The 24,137-nt window shown below is 39.7% G+C and overlaps 2 protein-coding genes across 2 annotated transcripts in view; one reads left to right on the forward strand and one right to left on the reverse strand.

Annotated features, from left to right (window-relative positions):
• The window catches only part of LOC146964735 (uncharacterized), a 55,318-nt gene extending 34,869 nt beyond the window's left edge, over nt 1–20,449 (forward strand). Inside the window, exons 4-8 of the mRNA XM_085764182.1 lie at nt 18,156–18,302; nt 18,804–18,959; nt 19,213–19,355; nt 19,582–19,685; nt 20,152–20,449. Of these exons, the coding sequence (XP_085620308.1) occupies nt 18,156–18,302; nt 18,804–18,959; nt 19,213–19,355; nt 19,582–19,685; nt 20,152–20,305 (704 nt within the window). The 3' untranslated portion in view covers nt 20,306–20,449. The remainder of the gene's footprint in view (nt 1–18,155; nt 18,303–18,803; nt 18,960–19,212; nt 19,356–19,581; nt 19,686–20,151) is intronic.
• LOC146964737 (C-type lectin domain family 4 member E-like) lies at nt 9,092–11,001 on the reverse strand. The gene is made up of 6 exons (XM_085766199.1): nt 10,894–11,001; nt 10,705–10,806; nt 10,197–10,366; nt 9,768–9,908; nt 9,446–9,549; nt 9,092–9,343 (listed from the first exon to the last, which is right to left on the reverse strand). Exons 1-6 carry the CDS (start codon nt 10,952–10,954, stop codon nt 9,205–9,207), a joined length of 717 nt encoding a protein of 238 aa, XP_085622325.1. The 5' UTR covers nt 10,955–11,001; the 3' UTR covers nt 9,092–9,204.
• Nucleotides 20,450–24,137: the final 3,688 nt, after the last annotated feature.

Genomic DNA, 24,137 nt, shown 5'->3' on the forward strand with positions numbered 1-24,137 from the left:
ACCTTACATCATCTCTGGGCTGGTGTGTATCGACTTATACCGCCAATAAATCAACTGTAACCAAATGAGCCTGAAGGTCAAACATAGCAAACACAACAGCCAGTGGAGAGTCAAAAGTCAAAACAAAACAATCCCTCACATCATGTTTTGGATGCATTTAAGGTTTACTGTTAATTTATGTAAAGATTTGATACTTTCATGTGCAATTAAGAATTCATATTTGGGACTCACCTGTTAGAGTGGATACTATTTGGCCTCAGCCCTGCTTCATGTAGCCCTCTCCCTCTTCCCTGATGTGTTGATCCCAGGTTGGGAAAGCAACAGGAAAATAAAACACAATCCAAATAGAAAAATAAGAGAAAGAAATAATAATTTGGAATAACAAATATGGCCGTAATGAAAAGTAACAGTTTGGAAAAAATTGTAAGGAGAAAGGAGCAGTATGAAAAAGTGATACGTGTTAGATGTTATACTGTATAGGCTACACAGTGTTGATTTCTCTGTCTAATATAGCCAAGAACTCAGACACATTCACGCTGCAAAAGGAAAGTGGTCCACACCACACAGGATGTGGTGAGTGATCCTGAAAAAATAAAGATCTCAGAGGCCTCAATGTGTTCACATACTGTATGTATTTAGAGCTGACAACTTGTGATCATATGCAAACTTAGTTCAGTTGCTGCTGGCACTGTGACAATAAAAAAAAGTAGAAAATGCTTGAGTTCCGCTATTTAAATTAATTTTGCTCCGAAAATACTGGTACGTGCAAAGGGAAGTGAGCAGATAGTCTTAGATGAGGTGCCATTGTATCGTTGTGATATGCTTTGTGAAAGGGAGTGTTGAAAAGGGGAAGTCTAATGCTTGCAATCTTTACATTCACCACTAGATGTCACTAAATCCCACACACTGGCTCTTATGTAAAGACCCCCTTCAATAATCATTTTTAGTTATTTTAAAGCATTCTCTGTCTTCACAATCTTTCAATTGTGATTAGGATTTTTTTAGCCAAAATCACAAAACCTGTGCCATTTCCCAGGTCTCTCCTTCTGCAGAACACCAGTAGCTCATTAGCAATGCGCCTCTGAGTGGTGGGTGGAGATGGTGCTGTTCTGCACCGCCCCAACCGCCTTCGCGCCGAAGAGCTGGACACTGTACAATTACCGATTTAGCACGTTTAGCATTTATTAGCGTTCCAGCGTGAGCTGCTCATGCATACCTGTGTGTGTGTCTATGGTGTGTGTGTGTAGGCCTACATGTGTATTCGTAAATATATAGTGTATTTATAAATATATAATTTTCCATTTGTAAAACTGAAAATTCTGTTTGTGAAGTGTGATCCAGCATTTCTGGACCACCAATCACACACACACGCATCTCTTTCCTCAATGACATTTTTTTTTTCATTTTTTTTTTTTTTACAAATACACAATGTATTTACAAATACAAATGTATTTGTAAAAACCAAAATACAAGTTACAAATTAGAAATTTATATTTGTGGATAGCAAAACACGTGTGCAAACCAAGGAATATTTGTAGATCACCCTCTGTGCGTCTACAGCTATTAATGAGACAAATATAACCCCATAGTTTTGAAATTATACATTTTTTAATATTTTTACGACGCATGTTATGATTATGCAGACGGCTTTTGCTTGTGTGACAAAGAAAAAGAGAGACATTTGAATAAAGGCATGTACACTCACATTTACTGAAACTTTGTCACCAGATCACCTAACTCGTATGAACCCCTTCTCAAATTTCACAAAAATTGCTCAAACTTTACATGGTCAATACCAGAGAACTTAAACTGTAACGAACTGTTAACTCCTGTTGTTTATCTTTTCACTGAGTATTGTAATTTTAACAGTTGCTGAAACAGAATTCTCAAAACCTTCCATGCTTTCTCAAATTGGTAAAACAAAACTCAGTAGTCAGACCACTTTCAAACCAATCCAAACCTCTGTGTAAAAAACTAAACAAACACCTCTAAAATGTTCCATCTGTGCTCAAAACCAAACAAAGTAATCAAAATTAAAACATTATTGTCATTACATGATGACACAGTTTGGACACAGTGAATCAGCTGATGTTGAGTTGTACTCTTTGTCCTAAATATTTTCTATCAGAGTAGCTCAGATTTCATCAGAAATTACCGTCATTGTGTTACATCCTCTCAGAACGTTTCCGTCCATTGTACAACCCTCAAAAAACAGCACTCTCTTATCACAGGATGTTCACACAACTGAGAAAACTGTGCTGAATTGTGTTAAAGTGTGAGGTTTGAGAAGCACTTTTTTCTTCCTCACAACTTCAGAGAAACAACTGAAACCATCAAGATTTTAGTCATTTTCATGTCAGGCCGTGCTTCAGCTGACCCTCTGTATTGTAGTAAGCATCAACGGGGGAAATCTACATCAAGACTGATCATGCAAAGCCTGAGGTAAGAGCTGTCAGTCAGACAGAACAGAGAATAAATGTCTGTTATGACTGTTTTATTAACAGTTTTTTTTTTCAGTTCAGCTCCCACGAGGCCATGTCATGGCGCTGTCGTCCTCTCTCTGAGTCTCCTGAGTGCTGGCTGCACTCATCAGCCTCTGTGTTCACTGTGAGTCTGCTTCGTTAAGGACTTAAAAGTCAAGTTGAAGTCATCATCATCAGTATCAATCACACAGGAGAAGTTTTCATATGATGATGTAATTGGTGATTTTGCATCAAGGTCAGGTTTACAGGCAATTTTTTTTTTTTAAGTATATTTTTTGGCTTTTTCACCTTTATTTGATAGCACAGTGAGATAGACAGGAAAGGGGGAGGCAGAGAGAGGGGGAATGACATGCAGGAAAGGTCTGCCCGACACGGGATTCGCGTTGAGGACTGTAACCTCTACATGGGGCGGCCGCTGTAACCACTGCGCCACGCACCGCCCCAGGTGTACAGTCTAATTTGTATGTTTCTTATTCAAAGTATACACGTGTGTGTGTATATGTATGTATAATGTCCTTTTGAAGTGTGTTACCTTATTTGTGTGATGCAATTTACTTTATTTAATTTATTTGTTTTAATTTATTCCCCTCTATGCTTGTTTTCTTTTTTGTATTTATGAATATACTGTATGGGTAACACTTTACAATAAAGGTCCCTTAATTAACGTTAGTTAGTACATTATTAAGCATTAATTAACTGTTTACAGATATATTAACAATCATTATTATGTATTAGGAAACACATTTATTAATGTAGTATATTAGTAAGCAGCTAATTAATGTTTACTACTCAAAGTTAGTTAATAAATTATTAAGTAATAATAAAATTTGAAAAATGTTATCATTATGTATGCATTACTCAGCATTAATTAACACATTAGTTTATATATTAATGCTTAATAATGTACTAACTAACGTTAATTAAGGGACCTATATCTTTATTGTGTTTATGTTTTTGGTATCTATATATTCATGTGGTTCTGCAAATTTGTTGAATAAGAGTTAGTTCGAGCTGAATGATGTCTTTTGTCTTGTTTGTGTGTATGTATGGTGGTGGGGTTGGGCAGGGACAATGTACTGTATCTTGGGAGGGTTGTGTGTGTGTGTGGTATGGGATTAGGCATGGACCAAGGGGGCAGTTGTCGGTCTGAGAAGTGAAGCTCACTTCCGCGTTCAAAAAACTGCAATCCCCTCGGATTCCTCTGGGGGCTGGTGTCAGAAGGGAGCATTCCCCATAGACCCCCATGTTAAAATCGCCGACTTTACATCCTCAGTAAACATGTTAAAAGCCTGGTGTCAGAACGTTTTTTCGTCTCAATCGATAGTTTCTACCCCCGCACACACTCTGAGGGGGGTGAATTTTTTTTTAACTCTATAGTTTTACTGTTATTAGGTTAAAACTCTGGCCAATCAGGGCGCGGAAACGTTGAGTGACAGGTCCGAGCAGCTCCGTGGACAGCTGCTTCGAGGCCAGTGGGAGGGTTCTCGGCCGGCCAATCCAACATGGCGCTGTTCAGGCCGCCATATTTGAGTCACAAAAACGACTCCCCAAAACCAATGGGTGACGTCACGGACGCTACGTCCATTCTTTTTACAGTCTATGGCATGGACAAAGTACAATGTATGTTGGGAGGGGTGTGTGTGTGTGTGTACATGTCTGAGGTGTGAGGGGTGGGGACTGGGTGGGTTGGGGGGCCCAGGGTGTAAAACAAGCCAGCACCGCCTCTGAGTGTCGACTATAATGTTCAGCAGCTGCTTGTGTTTTTCTCAGTAGGTAGGAGGAGGAGGTGGACATCCAAGACCTAAACACAACTAACTAATCTCTTCCACATTTTAACACCTTTATTGCAGCATTTCCAGGCTTCACATGTTTCCTGCTTTTTATGCATCTGGTGTTTTACTTGTTGTTGTTTTTTTTTTTTACAAAATTTGCAGCCACATCATCTCAAACTGTGACGATGGAAAATGACACAGAGATTGTGTCCTTTGTTTTGTCTATGTATGGAAATGTAGGAAATTTTCAGGGCCTCTATTTCACCCTGGCTCTGCTGTTTTACATCTCAGTCATTGTTGCCAACACTGTTCTTATTGTTGTTATTTACTTGGACAGAAATTTGCACGAGCCCATGTATCTGTTGCTCTTTAGTTTTTTTGTCAATGCCATCTACGGCAGCACGTCTCTGATGCCGTGTTTAATGGCACAAATCTTATCAGACACTCATGAAATTTCACTCTATTTCTGCTTCCTTCAGATATTTAACTACAACACATATGCAGGGATTGAATATAGGATATTGACAGTAATGGCCTTTGACAGATATGTGTGTATTTGTAAGCCTTTGCATTACAACGTCATAGTGACTAAAGTCAGAATCCGGATCGTCATCATTGCAATGTGGATCACTTCTTTTGTAGTAGTTGGAGTTTCATTGTCTTTTACGATCCGTCTGAAGTTCTGTGGGAATGTGATCCACAAAGTTATCTGTGAAAATCATCTAGTGGTTGAACTTGCTTGCTCTCCAAACAGACTTGTGTCCTTTATCTATGATGTGGTTTTCGGCCTGACGTTAGTTGTAGCTGTTCCTCTCACCTTCATCTCCTTCACATACGTGAGGATTTTATATGTCTGTTTAAAATCCTCCTCTGAGACCAGGAAAAAGGCGTTTGACACCTGTTTTCCGCACTTAGTTTCTCTCCTCAGCTTCGTCTTTGCCAGTTTTTATAACCTGATCAGTCAGAGGTTCGACATGACTTTTGTTCCATTGGAGCTGCGTGTGATTTTATCCATGTATGGACTCCTTATTCAGCCTCTTCTCGATCCCCTCATCTATGGCCTCAGGTTGTCAAAAGTTAGAAACGCTGTTCAAAAAAAGTTCTTCATATTGAAAAACGTAATTATGACATGATAGCTCCAAAATTCATGACGACAGGCAATATGTAAAGATATTGTAATGTTGTATAATGATGTAAAATAGCACTGTAATAAATACATTAGCATTTGTTGAGGACTATTTCCATCCGTGGATAAATACACATTTATGCAGGGTATATGGGAATGAAATGCAATAAACCATGTAGTAAGGTCAGGTGCCATTAGAACCAATGTAAAAGACACAAAACACAAAAGAAATGTGACTTATATGTTTGTTTCATATAAGTAATCTTAGTAGTCTTGTGATGTTTTTTACTGTCATTTAGTCTCAGTTTCTTCATGCACATCACGGTTTATTTGCCAATTGCACTGTTTAAAAATGTTTCATTTTTCCACCTCATCTGAGTGTAAAAAACTTAACAAAAAAAACAACAACATTTTTGCAGTTTTTTGAATTGACAAGGCAAACATATAAAAACCGGTTAAGGAAGTAGACTTTGTTGTTTACTTTGTTAGTTGCAGGTCAGCCTCTACTGTGGGTTGTTTAATTGCTCTCACAGGATAATGCAGGTAATCACACACTGACCAGTTCAACTGTATCAGCACACATCCTCATTGGAAACAACTATTTGCTTAGACAGGACCACTAAAGACTTTAACTGTATAAGATTAAAAAATGTTGTATTAATTTGGTAAAATTACAGATGTATTAAGTATTTGCTTTCAGGGTCACCCCATGAGGCCAACATACAGTAGCCATTAGCAGGCAATAATTAGCTGTACTGTATCAAGTGTAGCTGCTCCCTGAGGCCTGAATCACCACTGAGGACCAGACGATGTACTGTAATGACTGTCATTACAGTATCTTACATCAGCTCTGGGCTGGTGTGTATTGACCTGTGCCATAAATCAACTGTAAAATAGAAAAAACAAGAGTACTCGCAATTCTGCAGGACTCAGCGTATCAATTTATTGTAGTGTCGTCTGACGAAGAGCACACCTTCACTGCTCGAGTCCTGCAGAGTTGCGAGTACTCGTGTTTTTTCTATTTTGCTTATAGTTTGTACTCTGCACCTGCCCTCGCTGGTGTGATGTGCGTGTTCACTCTGGTTTTTTCTATAAATCAACTGTAACCCATGAGCCTCAAGGTCAGTTACATCACAGCCCATTGAAAAATTCACAAATCAAAACAAAAAAACAATCCCTCACATTTGCATTTAAGGTTTACTAAAGAGTAGTTTCATTTTCATATTTGGGATTTACCTGGTAAATGGTGGATAGCCTTACCTGGTGGATATTATTTGGCCTCAGCCCTAACTGCATGTAGCCTTCTCCTTGTTCCCTGATTTAAGATAAATACATTTTGTTGATCCCAGATCATGAAATGACTGTGTTACAGCAGTAGGCAAATAAAACATAATGCAAATAGAAAGATAAGATAAAGAAATAAAAATAGAAAATTTTACAAATATATTCATAATGTAAATATAGTAGGGGAGCGCCGGGTCGATTGATACACGGGACGATTGATACACAGCGATTTCCTCGAAAACCACACAAGCTTGAGCCGTCAGATTTTGTCACTATGTTCAGCACTCAACACCGACCAATCCTGGGAAAGCTTGTGAAATTACGTCACGCCATTCAAAAGTTATTAGCGCGAACCTGTTTTTTACTATGGAAAGCAAAATGTTACGTGCGGTAGTTTTTTTGTGATCAAAAGTTGTATTGTGTGTTTCATGCAATAATAATATGACCTAACAACAGATGAATTCGTACATAAACTGGTCCTAAACTATGCAATGTCATAGTTTTGAAGTTTAGAGGCAAAGCAGGTTGAAGTGTCAGTAGTCGCTGCAGGGACGATTGATACAGCTGTTTCAAATGTCCCTCACGCCTCCGTGCGTAGTGATTGTTCACACTGCGCGATCAATATCTGTATATAAATCACCGTATTAACACTCTATTGTTCTACAATGAACAACAACCGATTTGAATGAACAACATGTATTTTTAATAAACACCACATATTTTTAATGAACAAAACGTGTTTATGACATGAATCAACAGATATTCAGCAAAGTGAGGGGAAAATGCCGAGGGTAAAATGACAATATGTTCAACTGTGTCTCCATAAACATGACTTAGGACAGGGAAATAAGTAAATGAAATGAAAATGCAGTCATCCAACAACTCGTACAAAAGAAGAAAGGCGAGTTTAATCGAATTGCGCACGGGACAAAAATATTTATTTGACCTATTTATATTGTGAGAAATTATGTGACATTTTGGCAATAACGAGTCCACTAGTATGTTGTCCGATATGCTTCATAAAAACGAGAGTAAGGTCAGTAGTTTCTGTTTAAAACGCTGTTTCAACCGTCCCTCCTCTGTGTCTCAAACGACCCGCATAGGTGGGGCGTTTGAGACACATGTCAACTTACGTTCAAAGTTATAAAACAGCGCGATCATCCAACATATGTGTTAATTTACACTTGTAACTATGAGAATACACATGTGAGTTGTTGATCACATGATAAAAATGTTTGTGTACATAACGTCATCTTTGAAAAAGACGTTTAAATGAAAAGTGTATCAATCGACCCGGCTCTCCCCTATGTATAAATGAGGATAAGGAGCAGTATAAGCAAGTGATAAGTGTTACATGGTATATACACAGTGTCAATTATATAAAAGTATATTTTTGGGGGGATTGTTTTTGAGAAATTTTACCTTTTTTTAAAGAACATTTTTACACTTTTTTTCTAGAAATGTTTAAATGTTTTTGGAGAAATTATGACACTTTTTTCCAGAAATTTCTCTACAATATTTACACAGATTTGTGCCATTGGCCCAAATTTCAATGTACATTGACTAACAAAGTAATGTTCTTCAGTCTCAGAACAAAAATGTGTGTATTTCTGCTGTTTGCTTCAAAATTTTGTCCAGTGGTTGTCCGTGGTCCAATTTGTGTCAATTTAGGGGTCCTTGATGTAAAAAGGTTTGAGAGCCACTGGTCTGCGCAATCAAGAATAAAAGGATCTCAAAAGTGTCCTCAGTGTGTTCACTTCTGTGTTAAGAGCTGACCACTTAACACAGAACTTTGTACTTGTTTCAAATACAGAAGCTACTGTGACTGACTACTGTGAAAGTACAGTAGCTTAAAGTTCAGAATTTGGCTAATCAGTTTTGCTCAAGAAATACTGGTAGAAGTTGACGTGTAAAGGGAAGTGCTAATTAACCATGGGTGCATGAAATACTACACACTGGTTCTTAAAACACACTCTATCTCGGTTTGGTCGGACACGCAGAACACACACGCAGGTGAGTTGAAATGCAAGTTAGTGGTGGTGCAAAAATGAAAGTAGGATCACCAAGTGTGCTCTCTTTGTTGCACTAATGGAGGGAAAAGGGGGTTTGTTAATGAGATTAATTAATGATGTAGAATGAAAAGAGGAAGGTTGAAGCGAGTGTGATGTGTGTGCATCTGTTTTTATCGTGTGTGCATCTGTTTTTTCCGTAATGGAGCTGCTCTGTCAGACTGTTCCTGATGCAGCAAGATAAAATAAAGATAAATAAAATAATTGTGCGGAAGTGAAACTGAATAGACCAGCAATTTTAGAAGCTAAGAAGTGTGAAAACTGAAAAAACAGAGTGAGTTGAGTCATTTTTAGTGTCACCTAAAGGTGCTTTTTAATGTTGTACTTGAAGCTACAGTACAGCTAAAAGTGTAGAGATACTTTTTAAATATATCCAATAGTCTTTAGCAGAGTCAGGCACATGGAATTACATTTTAACAAGCGTACAAGAACGTTTTTCTTCTAGGTCCTACTAAAGATTTAAGCAAACACTAAAGAGCCATTTTCTCACAGACCCATGGCAGTACCAAATCACATGACCGATCATTCCATTTTTTCATATGTGCACAGTCCTCCTCACCAAGAGCTGGGTCTCCACCACCATTATTTGGCTGGTTTATGTTCCAGTACCTGCAGGTCAGAGAACACGAGCATCGTGTTACTAATTATTGCATACATCTTGACAGCTGTACCTACTTTCAGTCCAAATTCCAAACCAAAGTGAAGCCTTACGCCAGAGTGAGTGGAGTTCCATCGACCCATTTCCAGACGCCTTCCTCCTCTTTGTCGGTCAAACCAATCCAAGTTGGTCTTGACAGTAAACCAGTAAGAAATGTCTGGAAAACAGAAGAAAAAACACATCCAATATTTGAGTTTGACCACAACACGTGCTGTATTCCTGTGAACATGACAAAGTAAAGATGAAAATGTTTCATTAAATCCTGCATAAAATCATACTGTAGAAGTAGTCTGTTGCTCACTGTTATGAGGATCAGTTACTTTTATCTTGTCCACAGTGAGAGTCATTGTAAACACAATGAGACACACACACTACCTGCTCTTCAGTACTGTCTATGACGACCAGATCTGCTCCTCTGCCTCTGCAGTCCTCTCTGCCTTTGTCCCAGGAACCAGACTCAGTGGAGAGGAGGTAATAGGAACAATTGAAGATTGTCCATCCTGAGGGACATGTTTTCTGTGCGAGACACAGCAAGAGGATCAAAATGAACTGAATGGTTGTGTGTTTAATTCACTAAATTATGACACTCACTTGGTTGCTATGGCTTTTTTTATGTAACAGTGTCACACAACATGACATTTATGAAGTGCTATAATGCAGCAATGGAGTGACAGTTTAACTACTGTCCCTCCCATCATATAGACTTTTTAAAAATATAAATGAAAGCTTGAGAATGAATGGTATCTTTATCTTTACATTTCTTTTAAAATGTTTTAATACACATATCAATCTAAAAAACAAAACATGCAAAGACTCACTGTGGTTGTGCAAACACTGAAGCTCATCCCGCTCTTTGGTGACTTCAATGACGGTGGAGTTCAGCTGGTCTCTCTCTTCAGTCAGGGACAAAGACTTCTGGGTATACTCATTCAAGTTGGCTTTGATAGTAGAGAACTCTGCAGCTAAGCCATGATCTGAAATAAATCAAGACACACAAAACTTGTGCATTTATATCATGCAAACAGAAACAGGACCACATATTTCCTTATTTTACCCCGTGTTGCAGCTGCCCAGGTCTGAGTCCAAACTACAGTCACTTTTTAATATCACCTGGTGACACTTCCATTATGTTGTCTGAATTTGCATTGCATGCTGTTGACAAATTGAAGAAGGTCTTTTCTGAATTTGAGTCTTTTCATTAGCTTTTTTTTTTAAAGTTGTCATGCACTGAGGTCTTGGAGCCACTGTCGGATAATGAGCCATTAAAAATGACTTCAACTTGATCTTTAAGTCCTAAATGAAGCAGACTCACAGTGAACACCGAGGCCGATGAGTCCAGCCAGCAGGAAAACACCCAGCAGACTCAGAGAGAGGACGACAGCTCCATGACATCTCCTCTCAGAGCTGGTGGGACCTGAACCAAGAAAAGACCAGTCAATAAAAACAGTCACACATAATAACAGACATTGATTCTCTGCTCTGTCTGACTGACAGCTCTTACCTGTGGGATTGGTTGAAATTTTGGACTTTTCATAATTTACATTAATGTAGATTTCCTCCATCGACACTCAGAGGGTCGACACAGAGGGTCAGCTGCAGAACAGTCTGACGTGACAAAACTCTTGTTGGTTTCAGTTGCTTATCTTAAGTTGTGAGGAAGTAGCCTAACACATTCTCAACCCAACCACTTAAAACAGGAAATTTGTGAACTCTGTGAGAAAATAAGTCTGTGGTTCCTTAATGTTCTCTGGAATTGACAGTGTTAACAAAGTTCCTCAAAGTAACAAGCGCTTATCAAACCTGTCACTTAGCCTACAACAGGAAATTTGTGAAGTCTGTTATTTATACACAGTGATAAGACGAAAGAAGTCTACACTTCTGTTACTGTTAAAGCAGAAGTAAGCCATCCAGTCGTTTTGGCTAATGCTGCGTTCCAGGCAGGCTTTTGAAACCGTAAATTACAGCTTCAAGTCACGACTTACAACTTTGTAGCGTTCCAGGCAACCCACAACTCGCGTTTTTCCGACCTGTTGCCTGTGAAAGTCACTATAACGGCCACTCGTAACTTCCGAACCGTGAACTCGCACCAGATCGAACTGGTACGACTTCACAGGTCGGAAATACACGAGTTTTACGGGTTGCCTTGAACGCACCATAACGTCTTGTCAGCCGATGGAGTTAGCAGCCCCCGCCCTCGTCATGGATCTATTGGTCCTCGTCCCTACGTCACCACATTCACGCGCATCCCTTGGCTGCACACACAGCCCTGCATGCCGTTCTCTCTCCTCATTGGATAAAACTTGTAGGATACTAGAAAAGTTTTCTCCTCGGCTTACAGCAGAGCAGAGTGACTGAGAGGCCCGTGTTTCGGTCCAAACACTCTATGTAAGTGATTGCTGTCGGAAGATATAACTATTTAAGACTTATATTAACACAAAATTATTGCTTACTTCTGCTTTAATGTTCTTTGTCCATATAAACTAAGAGACTGTGACTCTCTGATTGTGTTTACTAATAGTATCCCAGTGGATGGCCAGGCTGCACAACTCAAGACTGTACATTTTCAACTGTTGCATCTTCATCAAAAGGAACCAACCAGTGTGTGGAAAAAAAAATAAATAAAAAAAAAAAAATATATATATATATACTGTATACAGATTAAGTTAAGATCTTCTGTTAATTTTGTTTGGTATAGGCTTCATGCACAGCTCCACTACTTCCTGAACTTAAACAAGCTCCTTTATTTCCTTTCTTAAATTATTGGACAAACGGATTAATCCCGGTGTGTCTGACTCTGACCTCAGTAGTCACAACAATGGTCAGACACACCTGGATTAATCAATTAGGCCTAATTTATGTGGAGAAATGCATGTACTTTGTTTGGGCAGATACTGAAATTTCCTATGCTCTTAATGTTATTTGAACGTCTCATGTTGTTTCCTCTGTTTATTTGGGTATCTTTTATTAGCTAATCCATGATCCATGCCAGTCAGAGATGAGCGTCACCTACCTACCGGATTGCGAGAAGGGGGTGGGACTAAAAAGACAGAACGAGACGAGGCTCAGGCTAATGTCCGGAGAAAACGAGGAAAAGAAAAACGTCAACGTAAAGAGCTAGTTAAGCGTTTCAAAGTGTTTAAAGTTGTTATGGCTACTGAAACTAAAAGCCGGAGGTTTTACCTGTGTGGTATTGGGTAGAAAATGTAAGAGTGAGCCGTGTTTAGAGCTGTTTCAGCCCGGAAATCATACTAAAGGTCGGCGAGGCCATTTTCTGTTGTGTATCAGTGCTAGTTAGTTAGCCTCGTCCCGCTAGCAGGAGAAGAAGGAGACTGTGTGTGTGGGAGAATATTTTGCGCCGGGATTTCTGAGTGAGTATGGACATTATGTGAACTGGTGACAATATGAACGTTTATGGGAATGAATAGTAGAGTTTATTAGTGTTGTGAATTTCTGCATAGTGTGCCTACACGCCTGCCAGCCTGCTGCCACCATGCTGCTGCCGCTGAGGGAGCTCAGGACTTCACGCTGCCGCCAGGAAACCTGCTGTTGCACACGGACGTGTCTCCAGGACTGGTTTCTCCATCTCATCTCACACTTCTCCTCTGAACAGAGGGTTTGAGGAACCTGCTGCTAACCGTTTCTGAATTTCCAAGGATCAGTGAGTACTGAGAAAACACTTTTCATGAGGATTATATAGGGGAGACCGGGGATGATAGTAACACTTTTTGTTTGAGCAAGTGTAACTCAGTGGTTGTCGGTGCTAGAGATCTCAAATTTTGACATGTGGTACCCATATTTGTCTGCTGTAAATAATATACACTTGGACTTCTACTACACCATCACAGATTATGTAAATTAATGTCAAACACAAAGAGGTATGTTGTTACAACCTACCCCAATACGTAGTGTTACAATGAATTGTAACACTACTTGAGGATGGATGTAACAATTAAATTACTATACTTAAAAAAAGATCCACACTTAAAATGTATGCAAGCACTTTAATGAATAATAAAGAAGGAACCATAAACTTGTCAGAATACAAAAACAATGATAAAAAAAAAAGCAAGTATAAGTTAAAGGGACGTGGAGTTTTGGAAAAGCGAAGCGTTTTCACACTACATTTATGAGCCTCTGCACGCACCGTGAAATTCTTTGACCGGCGCAAGACAGACTCATGTTTTCATTCATCAAGAATTAAAGTCAGAAGTTCAAAGACGATCACATACCGTCGTAGTTCCGACCATTAAACAGCAATTCGGCGGCGTTATTCTCATGACTCGCCACGAAACCGAAAGTAAAGAAATGCTGGTTGGCTCGACCAGCATTTCCGCCACCACTAATAATAACAAAATAACGATAGAGACAAAACAATATATATTTATCGAAAATGGGCCCATTAACAAGGGTGGGTAGCGTAGGCTAGAATTATCCACATTAACGTGAGACTTTTTTATAACCAAATAGAAACTCCTCGTTGTCCCTTTAAATGAGCACCAACATGCACGCCAACGACATGGTACCATAACTAGCCTAAGTTTTACAAAACACTGGGTATTATTTTATTTTCTTGACTCAAAGGGTCACTAGTAAAATTAATTAACATTTCACGTTGTTGCAATGTATATTTGAAATTGAAATGTTTATCTGACAAATGTGGTCAATGTTGGGCTATGATGTGTTAAATGTATGCATGGGAGTTTGCAAGCTCACGTAAACAATATAGCTATAAAATCAGCGAACCAGGCCGGTAGAGTCATATTCTCTAGGTAAAGTAGACACATAAATTTCATATTTTAGTAGACTCCCTCAATTCGCCTCCCATGCTTAAGGTCAGGTGTAAAGTGGTATTGAGTGGGAGGGCTACATACATGACACACGGGTTTTAAAGAACAGTCCAGGAGTCCTTCTGTACAGATCAACAATGGTGACATTCTGGAGATGAGGGTGAAGAGGCTCCTGTCCAACCTGAAGGCGGAGACACACGATAGAGGAGTGGAGCAGCAATAAGAGACAGTCTTAGTGCCCAAGTGTCTTCCCCAGTAGCACCACCTGCTCAGTTGAGGGAGCATGACTATTTTCATCATATCTGATGGAGCACTACAGCATTTAAAACTTCAGTGTCACTTATTTTCACAGTTTTGAGTATGCTGGAGTTTGGGCTGGGTGACCATTCGGATCAAAAGTCGGCTTGTGTGGGTGACTCCATAACACCATACCATAGACCAGTGGTTCTGTGGTTCAGTGGTGCTGTCCGCGACCCCCCCCCCCCAACACACAAACACACACACACGCCAGTGTGAACGCATGATGGATAAAGCGCAGCGCTGTCCGCGGTGGTTTTTTTTTTTTTTTTTTGCCTTTTTAGTTCTTGATTCCTGCGCTGAAAAAATCAATTGGCTTATCAATTGAGCTGCTGTAGTTTTGTCTCCATGGCCAATGTTTTGACCTGGAGGTTTTCATCAGGGCAAAAGAACAAAACAAAGCGACGGAGTTTAAATAGCGGGTGGCGAGTTGATGCGGTGTCCACACACCCGGGCTGGTTTATGTGACATGCGAGGACCTGTCGGCGCAGGAGCCAGTGGAGCGTGGATGCAAGCCAATCTCCTTCAACCATGCACGGAAAAGGGGAATGATAAGAAAAGTTTTTCTAATTTATTAAGAAACAATGCCCAGGTCAGCAATGCATGCCAAGAAACATGTCGTTCATTTGTCCCCTCCAGTCACATTACCAACACAGCTGGACACACACAACTCAACTGACGTGTAAATGTAAATTAAGTGTTTCAATAGCACTTTTACGATACACGTTTATATCGATAATGTCTGGAAAACCACCTCATGAGAGCGTAAAAATGTTTTAGCGATATTTGAGACTTTTTTTCAAAGTTAAGGTGTCTCCATTAGCCTACCTGTTTTTACCAGAATCTCACACGCACAGACCAGAACCATATTGCTTGATACAATGAATTTTGGACAAACAATGAAGCGAAAAAACAACTAAAACAACTCTCTGTAACGACCTTTACTGTTACAATGTTTAAGTAGCCTAATGATTAAGTTTAAGTTCTGCGATTTCAGACTGTCTGTGAACGCATGGCCCTATGTGGTGATGAGGTGAGGTGAGGGGCGGGGCAGGAGAGAGAGAGCAGTGTCTGTGTGGGCAGACATGAGACAAGTGGACAGGTTCGTTGTTGTTGTTTTGGTGTAGTTACGGCCGACAGTAACTGGTTTTGAGTAATACAATGCATGTTTGAGAGTCGCTCGTCGTACATTAATTGATTAATTAATTTTGCATATTTATATTTTTCCAAAATGATTTGGCGACCCCCAGAAATCATCTCGCGACCCCAAATGGGGTCGGGACCCCAAGGTTGAGAATGGCTGCCATAGACCATAACAAACCAGTGTGGCTAACGGCTCCATGGCTACCACCAACAAAGTGTGTCAGATCACGTTTGATCACGCAAGATTTCTGGCGTGGGGGACGAGATTCTAGTGTGTCACCAGACAAATCTTTGTGTGTAGTGTGCTGTATTTGGAATATCGGAGCACAGGCTGGCCTGTCACACAGCCGCTCTGGCCCACCAGATGCAAACAGGTTAACAGGTGTGACTGATGCCCTTTTACCTATGGCCTTATCCATGGCTGCATAAAGAATCCATGTGGCTGCCGTCTCCTGTCCTGCATCTGTCCCTGCCCTGGTCTGAAAGGTGAATTCATAGGTAGGTTAAAAAACATTTCATGTGAAGATTAATTAATTAAAAGTTAATCAGGGTTAAAAAAAACAAACATTTGATAAATACCTTAAAAGAACCCAATAAATATGAATACTGAGGGGAGTGCTACACATTTCTAGATATTTTTTTATGATGCATGTTATGATAATGCAAAGGGCTTGTGCTTGTGTGACAAAGAAAAAGAGAGAGATTTGAATAAAGACATGTACACACACATTAGGTGCTTTTCCACCAGGTCGCTGCCGGGTGACCTTTTACCAATTTTCAGGAACTAAAGGTTCCTGTGGCCTATTTTCAGGCCAATCATTACCAAAGAAAATGTAGCCTACTAGTCTTAACTCTTTCGTGACCATTGACGAGTAAACTTCGTCACGGCGTGCCGAACGTTCAGGACCGTTCAGGACCGTTCAGGACCGTCAAAGCCGTTTTTTTTTTTTTTTTTTTTTTTTTTTTACAGATTATGATAATAGACACTCTCAGGTACCCTGTGTGTGAATATGGTAGTCCTCTGATATGTTAAACTGTTTTAAACTACAATCAAAACATGATTGGGGACAAAGTGTAGCGTGCTGTACGGCTGTTGCCGACTTTCTCGCTAAATCTGGCGACTTTACAAACCCTCTTGGCAACTTTTTTTTAGTCAAAAGCGACTAGCGACAAATCTAGCGACTTTTTCCGGTGCTGTTACAAACGTTTCTGGTTTGGAGATTCTGACCTGAAAGCACGTTATCACTGCTGTTTCCAACGTACGAGTCCAAAGCACTCACCGGCGGTCAGTCAAAGTAGTGTCACAGTAGTGCCTCGGCAGTTTTACGACGGACTCCGTGGCAGGCAGCTGTGGCCCAACACAGTGTTTCTCAAGACCAGTAGAACAGACTGACCGGCCGAGCTTCGGCTCTTCCTCTGCAGTGATCGGCCCTGAACTGCGACATCCTGCAGGTCAAAGTGGGACGGCTTTGGGGAATTACGTCTTATCAGTAGCTATTTCGTGGCGGTGACCCCTCCACACTGAGGAGGTACTATGAAGAACTCAGCTGTGATGGAAAAGGACCTAAACCGAGTCGAGCCGAGCCGAGTAGAGCTGTAACTGTGTAGTGGAAAAGGGTGCAAAGTAAGAGCAACTGGTAGATTATTATTGTGCATCTGCCACAATACTAAAGCAGTGGCGGCAATAAATTAGTGGTGGCTTTCACAATACTTGCAAAAACTTTTCACGGTCAATACCAGAGAACATGAACTGTAAGGAACTGTAGACTTCTGATTTTTATTTTTTTAATGAGCTTCACAAATTCACAAATTTCCTGTTTAAACTGGTTGGTTTGAGAACTACCTGTTACTTCCTCAGAACTGAAGGAAAAACAACTGTAACCACCAAGAGTTCAGTTATTTTATCTCAGACTGTGTGGCAACTGACCCTCTGAGCATCAATGGACACAATCTACACCAACGATGTTGATCATGCAAAGCCTGAAAAGTTCAACATTTCAACCAATCCTACAGGTAAGAGCTGTCAGTCAACAGAGCAGAGAATCAATGTCTGTTATTATGTGTGACTGTTTTTATTAACTGGTCTTTTCTTGGTTCAGGTCCCACCAGCTCTGAGAGGAGATGTCATGGAGCTGTCGTCGTCCCTTTGAGTCTGCTGAGTGTTTTACTGCTGGCTGGACTCATCGGCCTCGGTATTCACTGTGAGTCTGCTTCATTCAGGACTTAAAGATCAAGTTGAAGTCATGATTAAAGGATCATTATCCTGCCAAGACCTCAGTGCACTGCAACTTAACCAACAAAAAAAAACCACACAAAAAGACACAAATACTCCACAAATTCAGAAAACACCTTCTTCAATTTCAACAACATGCAATGCAAATTCAGACAACACACTGGAAGTTTCACCAGATGATATTAAAAAGTTACCATGGGTTAGACTGAAACCTGGATGGCTACAAGAATATGGAAACATGTGGTCCTGCCTCTGTTTACATGATATGAATGCAGGTGTTTTAAGAGTATTGATTTATTTCAGATCATGGATTAGCTGCAGAGCTCTCCTCTGTCAAGGCCAACCTGAGTGAGTGTCTCCAGAAGTCTTTGTCCCTGACTGAAGAGAGAGACCAGCTGAACTCCACCCTCACCAAAGAGCAGGAGGAGGTTCAACGTTTGTCTGAACACAGTGAGTCTGCATGCTTTATTTTATTCCTATTTATGTAGATCAATTTGTGTGTAAATCAAACATTTTAAGTCAAATAAATTCAAGTATTAAGACACCATTCATTCTCAATTTTATATTTATGTTTTTAAAAAGTCCATTTGATGGGACAGTAGTAAAACTGCATTGCTGGATCACAGCAGTAACTAGAGAAATTTAGCCTCTTCTTAGACGACATGTGATGTGATGCAGCTGCACATCAAGTGTGATACTGCAGGTTGGTTATATTGTAGGCGAAGTGTGAAGAAAAAAATGAAGGTCCTAAATAATCAAGCATGACGAATTCAGAAAACAGCTTCATAAATTTGACAAAAACATGCAATGAAAATTCAGAAAACACACTGGAAGTGTTACCAGGTGATATTAAAAAGCACATGCAACATGGGGCAAAATAAGGAAATATGTGGTACTGTTCTGTTTGCATTATGTCAATGCAGGTCTTTTATGAGTATTGATTTATTCCAGATCATGGTTTAGCTGCAGAGCTCTCCTCTGTCAAAGCCAACCTGAGTGAGTGTCTCCAGAAGTCTTTGTCCCTGACTGAAGAGAGAGACCAGCTGAAGTCCAACCTCACTGAAGTCACTAAAGAGCGGGACGAGCTTCAACGTTTGTCTGAACGCAGTGAGTCTTTGCATGTTTGTCTTATTTCAATTGATTTGTGTATAAATTAAACATTTTGAAGTCAAAGAAATTAAAAGATTAAGATACCATTCACTCTCAAATTTAAATGAATGTTTTTAAAAAGTCCATATGATGGAATACTCGTAAAACGGTCACGTGCAGTGTAATGATCTGATAACGTCACCTTTCAATTGTAAAACATTTATTTTTTCATTTTTTACAAAATCCTTTCTGACTCTCTTGTGTCCTGCAGAGAAAACATGTCCCTCAGGATGGACAATCTTCAGTGAGACCTGTTACTTCCTCTCCACTAAGTCTGGTACCTGGGACAAAGGCAGAGAGGACTGCAGAGGCAGAGGAGCAGATCTGGTCGTCATAGACAATACTGAAGAGCAGGTAATGTGTGTGTTATTATTATTATTTATTAGATTTCATCTTCTTCCCTCTTTCATTGATATGTTGAAATAACTAATGTGGTCCAAACACGAACCTGAAGAAGCCTGCTGCGAAACGTGTTGCTCAATAAATCATAGATCCTCTTCACCCAGTCTAGTGTGCGGTATGTTGCCACATTTTGTGTTTTTTTTTCTATTAACTAATGTGGTCTCTTCATATTTTCCAGACATTTCTTCCTGGTTTGAGCTCTGAAGATATTTGGATTGGTTTGACTGACAAAGAGAAAGAGGGTGTCTGGAAATGGGTCGATGGAACTCCACTGACTCTGGCGTAAGGCTTCACTTTGGTTTGAGTTTTTTTTTTTCGTGGTTGGGACAAGCAAGGCATTTGATTTAATACCTACCAGGGCTAAAGATCTTATATCTTTGCATTTCCTCGCGTCTTGTGCGCGTCACGTTTACATTACGGCACGCCCACTTCTGGTCGTTTCCGAATACGAATAACGAATACAACGGTTTTTTTTAAGCCCTACTCCAAACCCGAATACAAATACTATACTATTTACTATTGTACATGAATGTTGAACATACATACTGAACATAAATGTTGCGTTATGTAAACAAACAAAATGCATCACTAATACAACGAACAATACCTCCTTAGCTGCTTGTCGTAAAGAGAGATTCTTGGCACGCTTTAGGCCATGCCTAGCAGTCTAGCAATGGGATTCAATGAAATCATCCAGGAGAGCCTGATACATTGACAAGATAAATATGATGCTCTTGTTCCCTTCTAGGTACTGGGCTGATGATGAGCCTAATGATTATCGTAGTAACGAGGACTGTGTTCACATCATAAGTTACAAGTATGTGAAGAGAGACTGGAATGATCTGCCATGTGATAGGTCCTTGAGGTGGATCTGTGAAATGAAGGCTTCCTATGTTATGTAAAGCTTTAGTAAAAACTGTTCCTGTACATTTAATACTTTGGTCTGTGTGTGTGTGTGTTTGACTCTGCTAAAGACTGGATATATGAAAACAGCTTCTCAACATTAAAATGCACCTGAAGGTGATGCTAAACATGACTCAACTCAGTCTGTTTCTTTACTGCACAGCTCTTTCCACATACTCCGTCTGCGGTACGGTTTATCTCCAACTGACGGCTCAAACCTTCGCCTGCTAGATGGGTTTTAGAGTTACAAGCAAACAGCCATGTATACGTTGCCTTTCTCAGTTTGATTTGTTGTTCACGTCAACATCACTCCACAGGGCTCCAGACTAACTTTTTTGACTAGGAGCACAGTGGCCCCTAACTTAAAATTTTAGGAGCGCAAGCAGAAAATTTAGGGGCGCACACCGAAATTGACTTCCAAAGTAAATTTTCACATTTCCTCTAATTTTCACTGTATTAGCCTACTGCTAAATACTTTGATAAATGCATAAACTATAATGTTTTAAATTCACATTTTATTGTGAAACAGCTTAAATATTGAAAATATAAAGTTAATGTTTAGGCTACACTGACCAATAACAGAACAAGTAGACACACCAACCGACTGACGATTTGAGTACCGCTGCTGAGAGCGCGAGCATATTATGGGATGTTTAAGGTTTGTAACGAGTGGTAGCGAGCCGTCGAAAAAAAAAATATTGCGGGTGACGTAGCTACAGCACACAGGCACGCGGGTCGCCGGTCTGTGTGTCTCCTGCTGTTTCACACGGAGCTCTGCTGTGGAAAGACGTCTCCTCCACTCCGAGATGTGGAGAAGAGAAACACACATTTCTTTTCACACATTAGCCAATCACAGTGGTCATTAAAAAAAAATCGGCAAATTTACTGGTCGCACATATGCGAGTAGATGAAAAATTTACTCGCACTGTCTCAAATTTTAGTCGCAAAATGCGACCATTTAGTTGCAGTCTGGAGCCCTGCTCCACTATTTTCTCCTTTCTGTTGGTGTCCTTGTACAGTGGATGTGTTGTGTCATGAAGCGTTGCAGTTTTCACCTTCACAATTAATTTCTCTGCATCCATGATATCCTGTTAGCTTTAGGACCCTCTGACTGACTGATGACTTGTGGCTTGTGCCAGAGTGCGAAGGTGATGATTTTACAATCAGAAGATTTTCCATTGTGTGGGCTGCTAATGCAAGGGCCCTCACATTCTGGCAGTGTGCCCCCCCTGAGATAGATCGGACAGCCGTCTCTCCTTTACAGTATATGGCTGAAAATTGTCTCTCTCAGAAACCCCTCTTCCAGCTCTGCTTTTTTCCTAGCCTTCCTATGAATTGATTGATTTCATTATCAGAAACTCATTGAAGATTCTGAACCAAATGAAAAAACATCTTAGTCTCCCAAATGTTTCAGTTCACATTCCTATGACGGACAGTACAGTTTGTTCAAACCAGATGTAATGGATGGGGTGTTCCTGGACTGGTGGGAGAGGGCTATGTACGGTAGCTTATCTTTAAATGGTAAATGTGCCTCTTTTCTTTAACTTCAGTCACACCATGTTTCAAAAGGTGGCTCAATGAGATGCGTTCTGTTGCTAGAATGGAGCAGATTCGCTACAGCAAAAATACTTCTCAAACACTCTTCCAGAAGATCTGGAAGCCATTTTTGTCAATGCTAGACCGGACGTCTTAATTAAAGCTATAGGCTTATCTTCTATCACCCCCTAGAGGATTTCTGCGTTACTGCAACAATACGGCCGGCACCTCAATATGACGTATGGCCCGGTGTAATCCGCCCCTCCCCAGGTAACAGACGCATCAAACCTTTGACACTAAAAAATTGAACATGAACCACATCCTTTGGGCATTTGACAGGATGTGGTACTTGATCTGTGAATTCTATGTGGGACAGTGATTTCATAGCCTAAAGTTCACAGCTTTGTGACACAAGGAACAAGTGCTGAAAACACTCACAGTGAACACTGAGACCGATGAGAGATGTCTGACAGGTTTTATTATTATTGCCTGGTCAAGTTGAATTCATAATTATATGGTAATTTTCTGCTGTGACCCTGAGACCACAGTTCACTGCAAATTACATGAAAAGACACAAATGTGAATTCATTTTATTTTTTTACTTTTTTCTATTTGTTTCAGCCAAGGTAATTTCACAACTTTTCCCAATAAACATACCGAAACACAAGACTTTCATATTCCCTGGTTGGAAAGGAGCAGGGAGAGGATACATCTTACATTGCCAGAATTCAGAAAACAGCTTTATCAAAAACAAAAACATGCAATGCAAATTCAGACAACACACTGGAGGTGTCATATAAAAAAGTCACTATGGGTTGGACTGAAACCTGGGCGGCTGCAAAATGGGGAAAAATAAGTAAATATGTGGTTGTGTGTCTTTCTCAGAGCTGACCACTTGTGGCCAGATCACCAGAGATTTTAATATCAGGTCTGAACAAGTCAACTGCTTGTAATCTGCAATTTCACCATTAGATGTCACTAATTCTGCAAACTCTTTCTAAATAGTACTTGGGTACACAGAAACTTAACTGAAGCCAGACTAAAATCAATTTTCTCAGTGATGCTCAACAGTACAGGTATTCTACTGTAGCCTATACTTCAAAGATTACAAAATACAATTGCATACCCACCCTAAAAAACCCTAAATTCATTTATTATAAGTGAATGTAATCACTGAAAATAATAATTTAAAAAAAAGTTAATTAAAAGCATACTTTAAAGGTGGGGACAGTAATTATGAAATTTGAATGCTGGTTTTTGCTACACTGTTAATTTAAGGTGTTTTTCCTATCTGTGGTATTCTGTGGTATTCCAATAATATGCTAGTGTAATCGACTGTAATTAGAACAGCTCCGTTTTACTGTGAATGGTTGGAAGTCACATTATCCATTACATTTCATATAAATCACTGCTGTTTGCTAATTATGCTAACTTATACGTCTTTATGAGGTTTGTAAAAAAACAAAACAAAAAAAACATTTTCTTTCCAACCGTTAAATAACGGGTTAGCATCTTTGGTTCGGTTGTTTGCTTGGTTTGGTTTTAGCTAAATGTTTAAAGATTGTGTTTTAACTCTATTATGATAAAAGAGAAACCACTACCATACTACAGCAGTAAATAAACTTGTCAAACTCATATTTGAATTGTTCATATAACTCTAGAGAGAAGAGGAACATATAACTCCAGACAAAAGAGGAAGAGGAACTATGCATGAGTTTTTTTTTACCCTACCTTAATAATTCAGGATCCAGACACACCTGGAGGGGTGGAGGCTGTTCTTTGGGATAGAAATCCTAAATCTATATTCCTTAGTGCAGTTGATGTAAAAGAGGTTGTAGACATTGTAATGGAAAGCATAAGAGCAACATCCACTTACTGGACGTTTTGATATGCTTTCCATTCATGGTAGCTATTACAAAAAAAAAAAGTTAGCCTCGTTGGTGATAAGAAGAAGAACATTTACTGTAGGAACATATGTAATAGGCTATGTCTTTTCAATCTGGTAAATGTCCAATTAACATGACACAAGACACCATTACACAAATTACAGGCCGGTTTCCTTACTCTCCCAGAATTCCAAGATACTCGAAAAACTGTTTACAGCAAAACTAGACAATTTCATTGAACACAACTTTTAGCTGACAGTTAATATGGATTCCGGAAAGACAGATCAACATCAGTGCGTTTCCATCAGCCTGTTTCGATGCGCATCAAAAAATCATGATGGAAACGCCATAATTTGAATTAAAATAGGTTTGCACAAACTAAAATACGCTCGCTAAAGCCATTTTTTGG

This window comes from Trachurus japonicus, chromosome 21 (genome assembly GCF_045865225.1).
Source record: "Trachurus japonicus isolate A0001 chromosome 21, Traja_1.0".
In the NCBI taxonomy this organism is placed as follows: domain Eukaryota; kingdom Metazoa; phylum Chordata; class Actinopteri; order Carangiformes; family Carangidae; genus Trachurus; species Trachurus japonicus.